Consider the following 14,310-nt stretch of genomic DNA (forward strand, 5'->3'; position numbering starts at 1 on the left):
GAAATGAACAGAAAGCCTGTGAGGCGGCACATACTGTTAAGTATAAAGATCTCATGATAGGAATGAAGGAACGTGGGGCAATGCAGAGATGGTGGTAATGACCCAACAGGGGTCTGTGGAAAATTTAGTATTCAGTCCATAATGCCTTTGTCTTTGTATTTTCATTTCTGTCTCTGTCTGTCTGTCTCTCTCTCTCTCTCTCTCTCTCTCTCTCTCTCTCACAGCTGGGGCCAAACGTCAAGGAGTTGTTTCGCCTGGTTGAGGATTTTGTGGATGTCATCGGCTTGAGGATGAAGGATTTTCAGGATATGTATGAGGTCACTGATAACCTAGGTCAGTCTTTTTTTCCAACCTGGAGATCCACACATCTATCTTTTCTCTTATCAAAAAAAGAAGGAAAAAATGTATCGAAATGGTTTTCATTGATGCTTGACCTTCACAACTACAGTGGGAGGGCAGGGGACTGTGACCTATCTGTTAAGCACACCATCCAGACCAAACAGCACCATGCTGTTTCAATCAAGAGTTTCCTGTCTTAGTGTGCTCGAGCAATGATCCCTGCCATCTCTCACTCTGCAAATCACCCTGGGTAAAAGTGGCAGCAAAATAACTCAAATATGAATAGCTAAATGGCACAGCATTGATATTAAAGGGATATATCACCAATTTTGGGAAAAAAAAAAAAAGATTTCACATGCCCCCTAGCTGTTATGTAGGGCAGTAGTGGTGCTTTCTTCAGTGTGGACAGTCTTACTTAAAGATCTGATTTGAGAAATGAATCTGATTTGCCTGCAGTCTGAGCAAGGCTTAAGATCTTTGTGCCAGTCGCTTGTATCGCATCGAATATGAGATAAAAGTGCCCGGCACATGGACCGGCCCATATCCAATCACATGGAATATGTGATAGAAGCGAGTGGAGGAAAAGAACAAGCTAGCCACAATGTTTCTTGCCAGGTATCTTTTAGTACTCCAACAAAGTTGCTATTTTTGTCCTCCAACATGTGTACATGTGCCCAATGAAGAACAATGCCAGTAAACTCAAGCAATTCTGTCTGTCTGTAATTCTGTATCTGTGGTGGCTACTGCTCCTTTGGTGTGGAGTGATACAGGAAGTGCAGAACTTACCAGATCTTTCTGAATGTTGATAGCAGGAAAAATACCGTTTTAAACATTCATTTGAGCAAAACTGTCATCTGTGTGCACTTGGTAATCATATATGCATGTTAGTTTCAGAAACTGACACTTATAAAGTGATGTTAAACCTTCTTTTATTGTATTAAGGCAGTTATTTTGAAGAATGTTAGCTGGGGGGAAGTCCAGCTCAGTGGCAGGAGGCTGACAGTTAGCATTTGGAGCATCCAGCCAGTATCCAGCACTCAGTAACAATGAGAGGAAGATAGCGCCACTACTGTGCTACATAACAGCTAGGGGGCAAATGATAATATCAAATTTTTCAAATTGGATGAACAATCCCTTTGAGGCACCACTGGATCCCTGTTTTCTGTAGCATTCCATTTTAATCTCTTAGTGTTATCTCAAGAGAACATAGTCAGGCCAAGTGTAGCATTCCCTATGGACAGAAGGTCTTCGAAATGTGTCCCATGGGAGCCTAAGTCCACATTCACAACCACCTGCTGCTGCCTTCCAGCCCAGTGACTGTAAATGGTCTATTTTTCACAAATAGAAAAAAAAACTGCACTGTGAGCATCACAGAGGCTTTGCTGCTCTTACTGACCTATACATAAAAACAAGGCAGAATTTGAGCCGAGTCAAGGGAGTGTACGTGGGAACGGAGGCCAGATGAGAGGTCCTGTTTATAGCCGTGCCACCTCGCTGTCTGGAGCCAAATAGCCGCCTACACCACCACCGTACATCCCCTGGTTGCTGACCTCCACTTTCCTCCCACACCTTCAACCTAAACACAGGAACACTTTCTCATTTTCCATCGCGCAGTTGGATTGTTTTTCTTTTTTCCTCCAGGAGGATTAACAGAGCAATGAAGATGTACAGAACATGGAATTTCTCCAGTCTTATCTGATACACTGCTGAATGGATTTTGCCTCTTCCTTTGTCTTTTTCTCTTTTTCTTTTCTCTCCTTCTCCCCCCCCCCCCCCCCCCTCTCTCTCTCTCTCACACACACACACACACACACACACACACACACACACACAGTGGATCCAGTTCACTGTAAATGTAATTTGTTGTAATAAACTACTGCTAATGAAATGTTTACTGCCAAAGCAAATAGAACAAAATATATCCAAATTCAATTAGCAGACATTACAATGGAAAATCAACAACAAAAATGGACAAATTTGCCAGAGGACACACCATGTGCATCTTTTTTTTTCAGTGTTAATGCCACTTTTGTCGTGTATTTAAATATGTTTTTCTCCTTGATTGAATTATATATTTTTTTCATTTTGCTGAAAATACTGAATAAGAAGTCACTTGTCCTTTGTCTCTGCTGTAGTTTTGAGCATCCACAAGCGACCGGTGGTGGGTAATGCTGATATCACCTTCCCTATGAAGGGCTGGAGGGGAATGGTGGAGTGGGCTCGCAGCTCAGAGGATAGAGTCACTGTCCCCAAGAATATCCTGACCACTGGTAAGCCAGGTGAGAGTCACCCGAACACCTTAGAAACTTCTTTTTGACAAGCAAAATGCTACAAGTAGCACCTATAACTGTCTATAACCTACAACAGTCCTCTGACACAGCCAAGAAAAATCAGATTTAAATTAGACTAAGTTAAGATGAGATCTGTTAAACATTACATGACCGACACAACTCTAGAACATATAAGACTGTAAGACTGAAAAGTTCATAATATATGGATAACTGCAAATATGTGTTTTTGCAAAATAACTGAACATACTGAAAAATATAGGAAAACATTTAAATATTAGAACAAATGAAATGGTAACACTTCACAATAAGAGTACAACAATTAACGTTAGTTAACGTTACTTAAAGCCGTAATGGTTAATTAACTGTCAGTTAATGATTATTATGGCATTTACTGATGTTAATAATATCTACAATAACCCTTAAATAACACATAAATTAATACCTTAGCATTAACAGCATTAGTACATGATTCTTAGACACATTAGTTAACGGTTAGTTAACTGTTACTTAATGTTTATTACCTGTTACTTAATGTTTGTTACGGCATTAACTAACGTTAATTGTTGTACTTTTATTGTAAAGTGTTACCAATGAAATTATATGCAGGGTGGGGAAAAAGAAACAATGCAGAAATATCAGTATAAATGCAGTATATAACCAATAAGAAACAACAATGATGCCGATACACAGGATGTGCAAAATGTACTGTTTTTCTTACTGTATGTTATTAGCATGTCTGCCTCAACCAGACATGCGCACAATGCGTTTAGGTGTGTTTACATATGTTGTAACAACTGTTCATCTTAAGAAATGTATTCAATTACAGCTGTAGATCATTTTCAGTATGTGCGTTACGAGTGGCAGCATTACTGAAAACACTGCCAACTGAGTGAGACTCTTTGCTACGTGGGAGCGTTCAGTGTTTTCAGCACCAATGAGATTATTTGTCATTCAGGATATTTTCGAGTGTTACGACGGCCCTCAGCATCACTGCTAGCATGCTAATGAGGCCGTCACTCCTAATCAGGAGTCAACAGGAGCCAATCAGGAGCAATTAGAAGCAATTTCCTCCCCAGCTGGGAGATGTGTCTCCAAGGCTACAACGCCACATCAGCAGACAGTCAAGCTGATGCATACAGCTTGGACCTACTTAAAATGGCTCTCTGATGCCTTGTTCGCACTGATTGATATGGTCCAGTCTGGTCTCATGCAATTTCATGAACATAGAGACTGGTATGATGGGTGGTTTGATTCCCAACTCATGACAGCAAGTGTTCTAGTGTGAGTGAGGTTTTCACAGTCACTGAAAGTTTGTCTCTCAACCAAAGCTTTGACCTAATCTGACCTCAACTTATTTTGCATGTCTAACATTTACCTTTCAGCAGAAAGTGTTAAATGTGTGAATTTAATTGGTTGGAACTGAATTGAACTGTTTTAATTAACCTTAAATTCACTTAGCCTTAACTTAAAGATGCACTATGTAAATTTGCAATGATGTGAGAAACCTTTTGTCTCAGGAAAAAAAAAAACCTTTTGACTCAAAAAAAAAAAAAAAAAAAAAAAAAAAAAGTGGAATACGCTTGAAATTTTAAGGTTGAGTCTTGAGGTTTTTTTTGTCAGTTGAATCAAATAACAGTCATTAATTTAATCAAATAATGTAATTATAATAATAATTATTACTATTATTGCTATTGTTGTTCGTGAAGACTAATAGTTGTTTTTTTTATTCAGTTTTGCATAATGCTCCTTTAACCATTAGCTAATCTTTTCATGTAGTGAACATGCAAATATTTCCTGTTATTCATATCATTGTCAAATGCTCTCAAATCTTGCTATTATTCAACTGTACAATTTGTGCTCATTTCATCATGTTTCCTGAGACTGTGTTGTTTCCTCTAAGAAACCATGACAGCAATGAGGTAGAAGTTTTTGCATGAACTCACATACACATATTCACTCCTTCGGTGTAGAAGTATTTTGCATTGTATGCAAACAAACAAATTTATCAAATACAGATACTGGGCTATGAGCAGTTCCAGGTATAGCACACATTTTCAATAGTATGAAACACATGCATGGACAAAATCTTAGACACATAGAGTCAAACACATTCAGCATATGCACAGACTCAAACACAATGCACAGACACACACACACACACACTGGATTGTATCACTGGTTCAAATCCCTCCAGGCTACATCTTGTCGGCCACAGACAATCTGGTTGAGCATATTGGATGGGCCAGACAAAGAGAGGATGAGCAGGACACATTTTACTTCTTCCGCTTCACACAAACACTCACTCACACACACACACTCTCTCTCACACACACACACACACACACACACTTGTCTTGCACGGTTCCCCCCTGATGCCCATGGGAGCTCAGCTGTTGCCTGGGAGCTACAGCCTCTGCCTGCTGCCTGGCACACTGCTGCGTGCTCTCAGGCTGCCGTGTAGTGTTGTGCAGCGTGAGAGCTGGATGTCTTCAGATGGCAGGGCAGATGGAGCAGGGTTGTATGCCTTTGACACTGCAGCGGGAAGGAGAAGGCCGTGCCTCGCCCCGGGCCTGTCTGTGTCTTTATGTAGTCCAGCAGTCAACTTTTGACAAATGCTGGACTTTCTTCTTTGGCTATTGGTGCTCTGTCGTCCCTCCATTGCAGCTGGAGGACTTCTTCCATAGAGATCTGCTGTCAGAAGTACCTGATCAATGGCCACCAATTACAAATGGCCAAGTGACATTCTAATTAGGTCACCGGTGGTCAATCAATCACCCTTTCAACTTCTATCACATTATAAATGTGTTTGGTATTTATGTTCATGTGGTATTTTACTATAAGTGGCCTTTTTAATCAATAATGAGCCCATTTGTTTCATTCATTATTTTAAAGGGATAGTTCTTCCATTTTGAAAAATGTGATATTATCTCTCTTGCCCTCTAGCTGTTATGTAGGACATATTCATTACTGCTGGATACTGGCTGGATGCTCCAAATGCTAACTGTTAGCGTCCTGCCATTGAGCTGGACTTCCCCCCAGCTAACATTCTTCAAAATAACTGCCTTAATCCACTCAAAGAAGGTTTAGCATCACTTTACACTTATATGTGTACGATACGATACGTGTCACTTTATAAAACTTAAAGGCACATAAGGTTACTGAATGCAAACACATGATAGTTTTGCTGAAATTACTGTTTTTAAGTGTATTTTTCCTCTTATCAACATCCAGAAATATCTGATAACCTTTTCACTTCCTGTATCACTCCACACCAAAGCGGCAGTAGCTACCACAGAGACAGAAGTAGATTGCTTGAGTTTACTGTAGTTTGTTTTGTTTCATTGAACACATGTATGTATATTGGAGGACAGTGTGTGAAATTATCGTATTTTTCAAAATGGGTTGATTATCCCTTTAAGCGGACGTTGTTTTTCATTTCAGACAGACAGACAGACAGACACTTAGTCATTTCCTTTCACTCCTTTCTAAAAGGCTTGTGCATTAATAGTTGAAAATAGTGACAATGAAAATCTGCATTGGCCCTTGGTGTGAAGGGAATATGTGTTTGTCAGTGTTAGTCCTGTGATATTGGCAATATGTTTTTCAGTGCCCACAAAGAAAGGGTACAACTCTAAATGACTCTGAAATGGAATAAATGGGTTTAAACAATGAATGAATACCAGGGAAAATCTTGTCTCCAAAATGTAATCTTGTCAGAAACTAAGAAAAACAGGCTTATTTTTACCTTGATGAGTATATTTTTCTCATTATCTATAGAGGGTTTTGAGAGACTTTCATAAAAACAAGATTTTCTATTTGTTATCAACCCACAAACTTTGTTATGAATTTTATTGGGTACACTGATTAGACTTTAATATACTGTATTGGAGGTTAATATGGGAAAGCTAACCCTAACCGTCATAGATTTTATATTTTGTAACATTGTTAGTAGAAAGTGGAGCTAAAGTATATCATTTCCATTGGTGATTAGATTGATTATAAATTGACTATGATATTACACAACTGTCGATCAGAAATTGGTCGATGCATCTTTAGTCAGAAGGTTCTTCCTTAATTTTCTGGCTTGTGTAGTGGTACAATACAGTGATGAGTCTCAAACCTTTTCATACCACAGAGCCCCAAATAAACCCATAGTGTACTGCAAATGCCTCTTAATGAGATTTAGTCTCAGGCGCACATGTGATAATTGCTATATTTTTTTACTAAATTAAATCACAGTGATATTTCTGTTCTGCTGGGGACACTGGAGCCCTGTCCAGAACTCCTGCATGTCATAGGACCACTGTTTGACAAGCAGTGCTGTATAGATGCTCCTTTATAGATATTGCAGCCAAGCAAGCCATTTATAAATTAATAATTTTAAAGCACAAGGGTTCTGCTATGGAACTGTGTGTTTTGTTAAATTACATTAGTATCTTATCAAAAGGGCAATGTCTATATGTATGTGCTGGTGTGATTGTGTGTGTGTTTTGCTGCGTGTCTCCATGTGTAGATAATGTGTTTAAGTGCAAGTATGTTTTGCTTTTAACCTGAACGTCTGTCTGTGCGAGTGTGAATGTGTGTCCAAGTGAGGATTTAGTTGTGAGTGTGCAGTTATAAGTATGTGCGTATTCGTCTGAGAGTGTGTGTGGTAATGCAGTGTATGAGACAGCGTTTATAGCTGACTAGTCATGTAGGCCAGCTCCAGTGTAAAACTCTTGGGGGCTGGGGGAGAGGAGGGAGCATGGCTGACCTGTATTCCTCCTCCAGAGCAGGCCACTGTATGAACTCAGACTCGACTAACATGGTCAGCTTCATAACTCACCCCATCTCTTTGAACACTCCTCAGACATGTGTTTGACTTTGTTCTCCCTGATGTGTGTCTATGTGTACACCTCCTGTCTCTTCTCCAACAGATTCCGATGACTCCTCGACTTTTGTGACTGGCATTGTTCTATACAGAAACCTTGGCAGCATTCTAACTCTACAGAGGTAAGACTTGTGGCTCTTCACAGGTGGAACTGGAAGATTTGACTTGTCTTTAATTGTTAACCATTTCTAAGCCAGCAACTGGTCATGGAATTCCAGGGAAACTGGGAAATGTTCAGAGCTGGATTCCAAACAAAGAAATTTTAGATATTAGAATAAAGATAAAGATATTTGTTAAATCCTCTTTAGAAGTCAGTGACTTTAATGTAACAGAATGTGTTTTCCAACTTAGGGCATGAGGGAAGCTTGGAAGGGTGCTAGTAAAAATATAACAGGAATTATTTTATAACTTGTTTCAGGGTATTAAGGTGCTCAGAAGGGTACACTGTGAAAATTTTCCATTCAAACAAATCATTTATATTTAGTCTTAAAATTAGTTCTGGGCAATGATTAAAAATTTTAATCATGATTAATCGCAAGATCTATCTACGATTAATCACGATTAATTGCATTAAAAAAAAAACCAGATTTAAAAAAAAAAAAACATTTTTATGCTCAAAATTAATAATGAATTCAGAGGTAATGTGTTGAACATTTTTATTCTAAAAGAAATTAAATATCCAAAGTGCAATAACACTTGCAACAAATAGGATGCTCTGTAGCAGCAATGAACTTTCCCTTTACATGGTAGCAGTCAACAAAATATTTCTTAGAAATCTTAACTCAGAATATAATATAAAAAATAAATACCCGAATCCTCCTCCATTTGCTGTCCCCGCAGTTCTTTTCTTTTCTGGTTCATGTGCGCCAAAACAAATGCTCTGATTGGTTGAGATGTGCGTTAAAGCCAATCATATGCCAGTATTGCCCCACCTCCAACCCCCACCCCCCAGCAACAGTAACAGAGAACCTTCAAAAAAAAAATTTTTAAATGCGTTAATTGAGTTAAAATAATTGTTGCCGTTAATTGATTAATCCGTTAATGTGATAATAACGCGTTAACTTCCCCAGCCCTATTTAAAATGTTGTTTTTTTTAAAACCAGGTAAAAAAAAAAAATCTGGCAGTAAGATGAGATAGTCCCACTTGTTTCCAGCGCATTTTCACTTATTGCAGGACTTTTTTTCTGGGAGCAAGTATAAATATGTTGAAACAGGGCAGAATGAGACAGATCAGCCACTAGTACCCAAAAAATGGCACTTGATTTCAGAAAATTCTGGATACAACTGGGATTATCTCTTCCTACTTGCAGATTTTTTTTTCACTTGCTTGAAGTTTTGTACCATTCTGGTACAAAATACATTATTGTTATTACATTACCAATATTTTACAACTTGTTGCAAGATGCAAGAGTGCTTGGGTAGAAGGTAGGGCATGAGGATTAATTTCCAGCAATTTAACAGAACAGATTTTAGAACTTGTGAGAGGAACGAATCATGAAATTGATCATTCAGTTGAGTATTCCATATTCAAGGAATGAGGTTCTAGTAATACTCAAGAGGAATCTAGCGGAATGCATTCTAAAATTTGTTTCACTCACTCAGTGTATTCGAAGGATATTCCTTGGTCATGGAGGTGTTCAAAGTCATGGAAACATCATGGAATTTTTCAGCCATGATGGGAACACTGTTTAACCAAACATTCACAGTAAAACAAATATTCGGTATAGAGGCAACAGTGCATTTGTGGTTATTTGCTCCATCTTTTATCTCCATGAGTAAAGGGATTGCTTGTATGTGTGTTGCACTGCTTCCACAATGATTAACATACATTTTAATATGGCAGCGTTGATTTGGAAAGCATGTGTGGTTTTGCGTAATTATGTGTGTGTGTATACAGGCGTGCTTGTGGGATTCAGTGAGTAGCACTCCATTTGTTATCTATAGTATGGCTTTGGTTCCATGGGTAAGGAGGGCTCCATTATGGTAATGTGGTTATGGTGCATAATGAACTGGAAACATATGTAAAGAGGGAGGAAAGTGACGCAGACTCCCACTCCAGTTCTCCCACGTGTTTGTTTGCAGTCTTCTTGTGTGTTCTGCAGGAGTGAATTATGGGTGTTCTTGATACATTGCTGCTCCTCTTCATTCCTTTCTGTTTTCACCCAGCTCTCCTTTTTCCGCATTTGATTTCTCTTTCAAGTAAATGGGATGAGTTTGAGGCAAAGGACTAGGTGACAAAAAAGTTTAAGTTGACTGATTGTGTTTTTTTGTGAGAGGGGGATTGTGCATGCAGGATACAATGCAGATTTGAGGAAAAAGAAACAGAGCATGGGCTGTTGAACATGTGTGGCCAACTGGAAGCTTTGGTGTCAGTCCTTCCAGGTGCAATTCATTTTTGCCTGATCGTCTCATTCCATATGATTGATAGTACCTATAAAATGCAGAAATTGTAATGCATACTAAGCAGATAGAGACAATGTTGACCTATAAAATACCTCCCAAAAAAACTACTGAAGATATTGAAAAAGAATGTGGACTAGCTCAGATGCAGGACCATCCTTTATCTAGCAGCTAGAAATGTAAGGCTGGTCCAGACTTCAAAGCTGCAACTCAGAGTCAGTAATTTGTTTTCATTTTGTTCTGAAACTGCAACAGTGCCTTTTAATCTTAATGAGCAATCATTGGCCATATGGTTTTCCTATGATTTGCCATTTTATGAGAAGACTGGGCACAAGCTGTCACTGTTTGAAAGAGGCTCTGATGAAATGCTCTAGTGTATTTTGAGGGATGTGTGACCTTCAGTGAACCTAGTGCAATGTCAGTAATCCATCATTGTGACTCTTATTTTTGGATTGTTCTGTCTTTTTTCATTTTATTCCTTTTATGGGACAGATACAGAAAAGGGCTAGATACAGCCACTGTGTGAAATCAATATATTTCTGAACTTATAGTCCAGTTCTAAGCTTTCATTGCATAGAATTCCAATTGGGTCAAAAAATCAAGGCATCCCTTGTAACGCTTGTACACTGAAAGCACCTGAGAAACTATTACCAATCTGACCCTTTGTCTATTTCCCTACAGAAACAGCACAGTGCTCAACTCCAAGGTTGTGTCAGTGACCATCAAGCCCACCCCAGCCACCCTCTCAGCTCCCGTTGAAGTTGAGTTTTCTCACTTGTACAACGTGAGTGAGTCTTCACTTGTCCAATCAACTTTGACCCAAGCACAACAGCTGCTCTTATAGCAGTAACAGCAACTGTGTTGTCTTTTTGTTTTGTAGTAGCACTATTTTGTTCTTACCATGTGGTTCTTGTTATCTTCCCCTCATTCAGGGCACCACTAACCACACTTGTATATCCTGGGACGAGAGTGACAGGTAAAGATCTTCTGTTCACCCATCCATATTCAATGTGCTGAGCTCTAGAGTACCTTTGTGCAGGCCCATTGATATATTTGAACTGAAGCTGCCAATGGATGATCATTTGTGCTTATATTGAAAAACTATTTTCATGCTATTTCCTGCTACATGTTGCCTCCAGACTGCTTTTCCTGACGTGCATTCCACTACATACAAATGCACACTAAGGTGCACACTGACACGTGTTTCTATTAACACAAGCAAATACACATGCATGTACATGTATGCACACACATGCATGGGTACACACTGGGGACTGCATGATATGGATTTGTGATGGCCGATAGGTATGTTTTTACATTGAAGCTGCTGACAGCCGATATTTTCCACCAATAATCAATATCTTTTTCTAAAGGAAAATTGAACTTTGGTAGAAGTGTTGGGTTGTCTAGTTCTCTGAGTATGATATATCCACATGGTGGTGAAATGTTCTCATCAGTTAATCTGTGCTCCCCTGGGTTATTTTTCTAAAATACTGGAATTTTTCAGTCACTATCGTACTGTGGTAAACCACTCACAAAATAACACTTTGAGCACAAGCATGAATGTGAACAAAGCAGATTATGACAATATAAAAAAACAAACGCAGGTTAATGTAAACATGATGTGAATGTAAATAAATGGGATTTATATCTATATATATATATCTATATCTATATCTATATCTACACTATATTACCAAAAGTATTCGCTCACCCATTCAAATGATCAGAATCAGGTGTCCTAATCACTTGGCCTGGCCACAGGTGTATAAAATCAAGCACTCAGGCATGCAGACTGTGAAACAAGACATTTGTGAAAGAATGGGCCGCTCTCAGGAGCTCAGTGAATTCCAGCGTGGAACTGTCATAGGATGCCACCTGTGCAACAAATCCAGTCGTGAAATTTCCTCGCTCCTAAATATTCCACAGTCAACTGTCAGCTCTATTATAACAAAATGGAAGCGTTTGGGAACAACAGCAACTCAGCCACGAAGTGGTAGGCCACGTAAAGTGACGGAGAGGGGTCAGCGGATGCTGAAGCGCATAGTGCAAAGAGGTCGCCGACTTTCTGCACAGTCAATTGCTACAGAGCTACAAACTTCATGTGACCTTCAGATTAGCCCAAGTACAGTACGCAGAGAGCTTCATGGAATGGGTTTCCATGGCCGAGCAGCTGCAGCCAAGCCACACATCACCAAGTGCAATGCAAAGCGTCGGATGCAATGGTGTAAAGCACACCGCCACTGGCCTCTAGAGCAGTGGAGACGCGTTCTCTGGAGTGATGATTCACGCTTTTCCATCTGGCAATCTGATGGACAAGTCTGGGTTTGGAGGTTGCCAGGAGAACGGTACATTTCAGACTGCATTGTGCCGACTGTGAAATTTGGTGGAGGAGGAATTATGGTGTGGGGTTGTTTTTCAGGAGCTGGGCTTGGCCCCTTAGTTCCAGTGAAAGGAACTTTGAATGCTTCAGGATACCAAAACATTTTGGACAATTCCATGCTCCCAACCTTGTGGGAACAGTTTGGAGCGGGCCCCTTCCTCTTCCAACATGACTGTGCACCAGTGCACAAAGCAAGGTCCATAAAGACATGGATGACAGAGTCTGGTGTGGATGAACTTGACTGGCCTGCACAGAGTCCTGACCTGAACCCGATAGAACACCTTTGGGATGAATTAGAGCGGAGACTGAGAGCCAGGCCTTCTCGACCAACATCAGTGTGTGACCTCACCAATGCGCTTTTGGAAGAATGGTCAAAAATTCCTATAAACACTCTCCTCAACCTTGTGGACAGTCTTCCCAGAAGAGTTGAAGCTGTAATAGCTGCAAAAGGTGGACCGACATCATATTGAACTCTATGGGTTAGGAATGGGATGGCACTTCAGTTCATAGTATGAGTAAAGGCAGGTGAGCGAATACTTTTGGTAATATAGTGTGTATATATATATATATATATATACATATATATATATGTATGTATATACACACACACACACACACACACATATATATATATATAATTATTATTATTATTATTATTAGCTTAATCTGTTTTGTTCACCTTTTTTATGTACCAAGGGAGCTATATATTGGACAACCACAAAAAATCAGTGTGACCGTACTCGAGAACACCTAGTTCCCAGCAGTGCAAGTACTGCATATGTACATTTTGGAGTCACCATGTTCTTGCTGCGACTCACGATGCCGGACGTTGGTTTTTTAATCTTGACAAAGTGAGTGCGACGCTCCCCAGTGAAAGGTGCTGAGTGTGTCGGACAGCTCGGCAGCTCCTGTCGAGGATGGCCGCTAACCCCACACTAACACTGCTACGACACTGATGCAGCATGTGGAAAATTAAAAGTGTCGCTCACAGCTTTCCTCCCCCTGCCAGCCCGTGCAGACACATTGACTTGTGCGATAGAGAGAGGTTTAAAGTCTACTGAGTGAGAGAGAGAGCGACAGAGAGAGAGAGAAAGCGGCAAGCGTTGTAGGGTAGAAAAGGAGAAAAAGAGTAAAAGAGACATATTGAACAGTTCAATTTGACTGTGCATGTGGACCTGATTCAAAGTACTACTCATTTGCTCCATGCTCTTAAGTGCCCTATTTATTTTAAAACAAGAAAATAGAGTGTCTGCATGTTTGAGTGTGAATGAGAAGGAAAGAGCGAGGGCAAGAGAGAGGAAAACATCTTGTGCCTACAGCCTTATTGCGATGCAGGTTTGGACATTTGCATTTAGATGGGTACGTACACTTGTGTTACAGAGATGAAGAGCAAAACGTTCCTCGCCTCAGTCTAGGGATTAAAAGAAGTTTGGCTCTGCAAATACAGACCTAGAGGAAGAGAAAGAGTAAAAGAGAGAAAGAGGTGGTTTGGGGAGAAAGAGGAAAAAAAAAACACCGAGCAAACATGAATAGATGTTGATGTGACAGGCTGCACCACTGTTGAAAATCCATGGAAATAGAGCACAAATATAAAAGCTGACATGGCTGGAGCTGCTACCAGCATCAGGCAGCAAAGTATGTTTCTAGTTGCATTTTTTTTTCATGCCAAGATATGCCTGTTTGGGTTAATGTTGAACCTGGCCTCCCTCTGCATGTCATGGCCACATGCTGGGCAGGCATGAGAGGGCAATAAGGGCAGGAATATGTGAAAGAACAGGAGAGAAACAATGACAGAAATACAGCAAGGACAAAAAAAATCTAATCTTGTGGTGTTTGGTTGGGTGGGGGCTGCAGGGTAGGGGGAGACATGTCCTAGGCAAAATTAAAATCTATCGTGGACAGCAGCTATGATTAATGAGTTAATATTTGGGGGAGAAATTGGAATCTGAGGAGGCGTCCTTGTCATGTTGATAAGAGCTGTGAAGCAGCCTGGGCCTTCACTGGCACCACACTTCAATCTGGGGAAA

General features: G+C 40.0%; 1 protein-coding gene across 1 annotated transcript in view; it reads left to right on the top strand.

Moving 5' to 3' along the window:
- The window catches only part of adgrb1a (adhesion G protein-coupled receptor B1a), a 140,212-nt gene that overhangs the window by 84,641 nt on the left and 41,261 nt on the right, over nt 1-14,310 (top strand). The window contains exons 13-17 of the mRNA XM_030071915.1: nt 225-333; nt 2,475-2,618; nt 7,547-7,622; nt 10,582-10,684; nt 10,833-10,876. Of these exons, the coding sequence (XP_029927775.1) occupies nt 225-333; nt 2,475-2,618; nt 7,547-7,622; nt 10,582-10,684; nt 10,833-10,876 (476 nt within the window). The remainder of the gene's footprint in view (nt 1-224; nt 334-2,474; nt 2,619-7,546; nt 7,623-10,581; nt 10,685-10,832; nt 10,877-14,310) is intronic.

Source organism: Myripristis murdjan, chromosome 16, assembly GCF_902150065.1.
Source record: "Myripristis murdjan chromosome 16, fMyrMur1.1, whole genome shotgun sequence".
Lineage (NCBI taxonomy): Eukaryota > Metazoa > Chordata > Actinopteri > Holocentriformes > Holocentridae > Myripristis > Myripristis murdjan.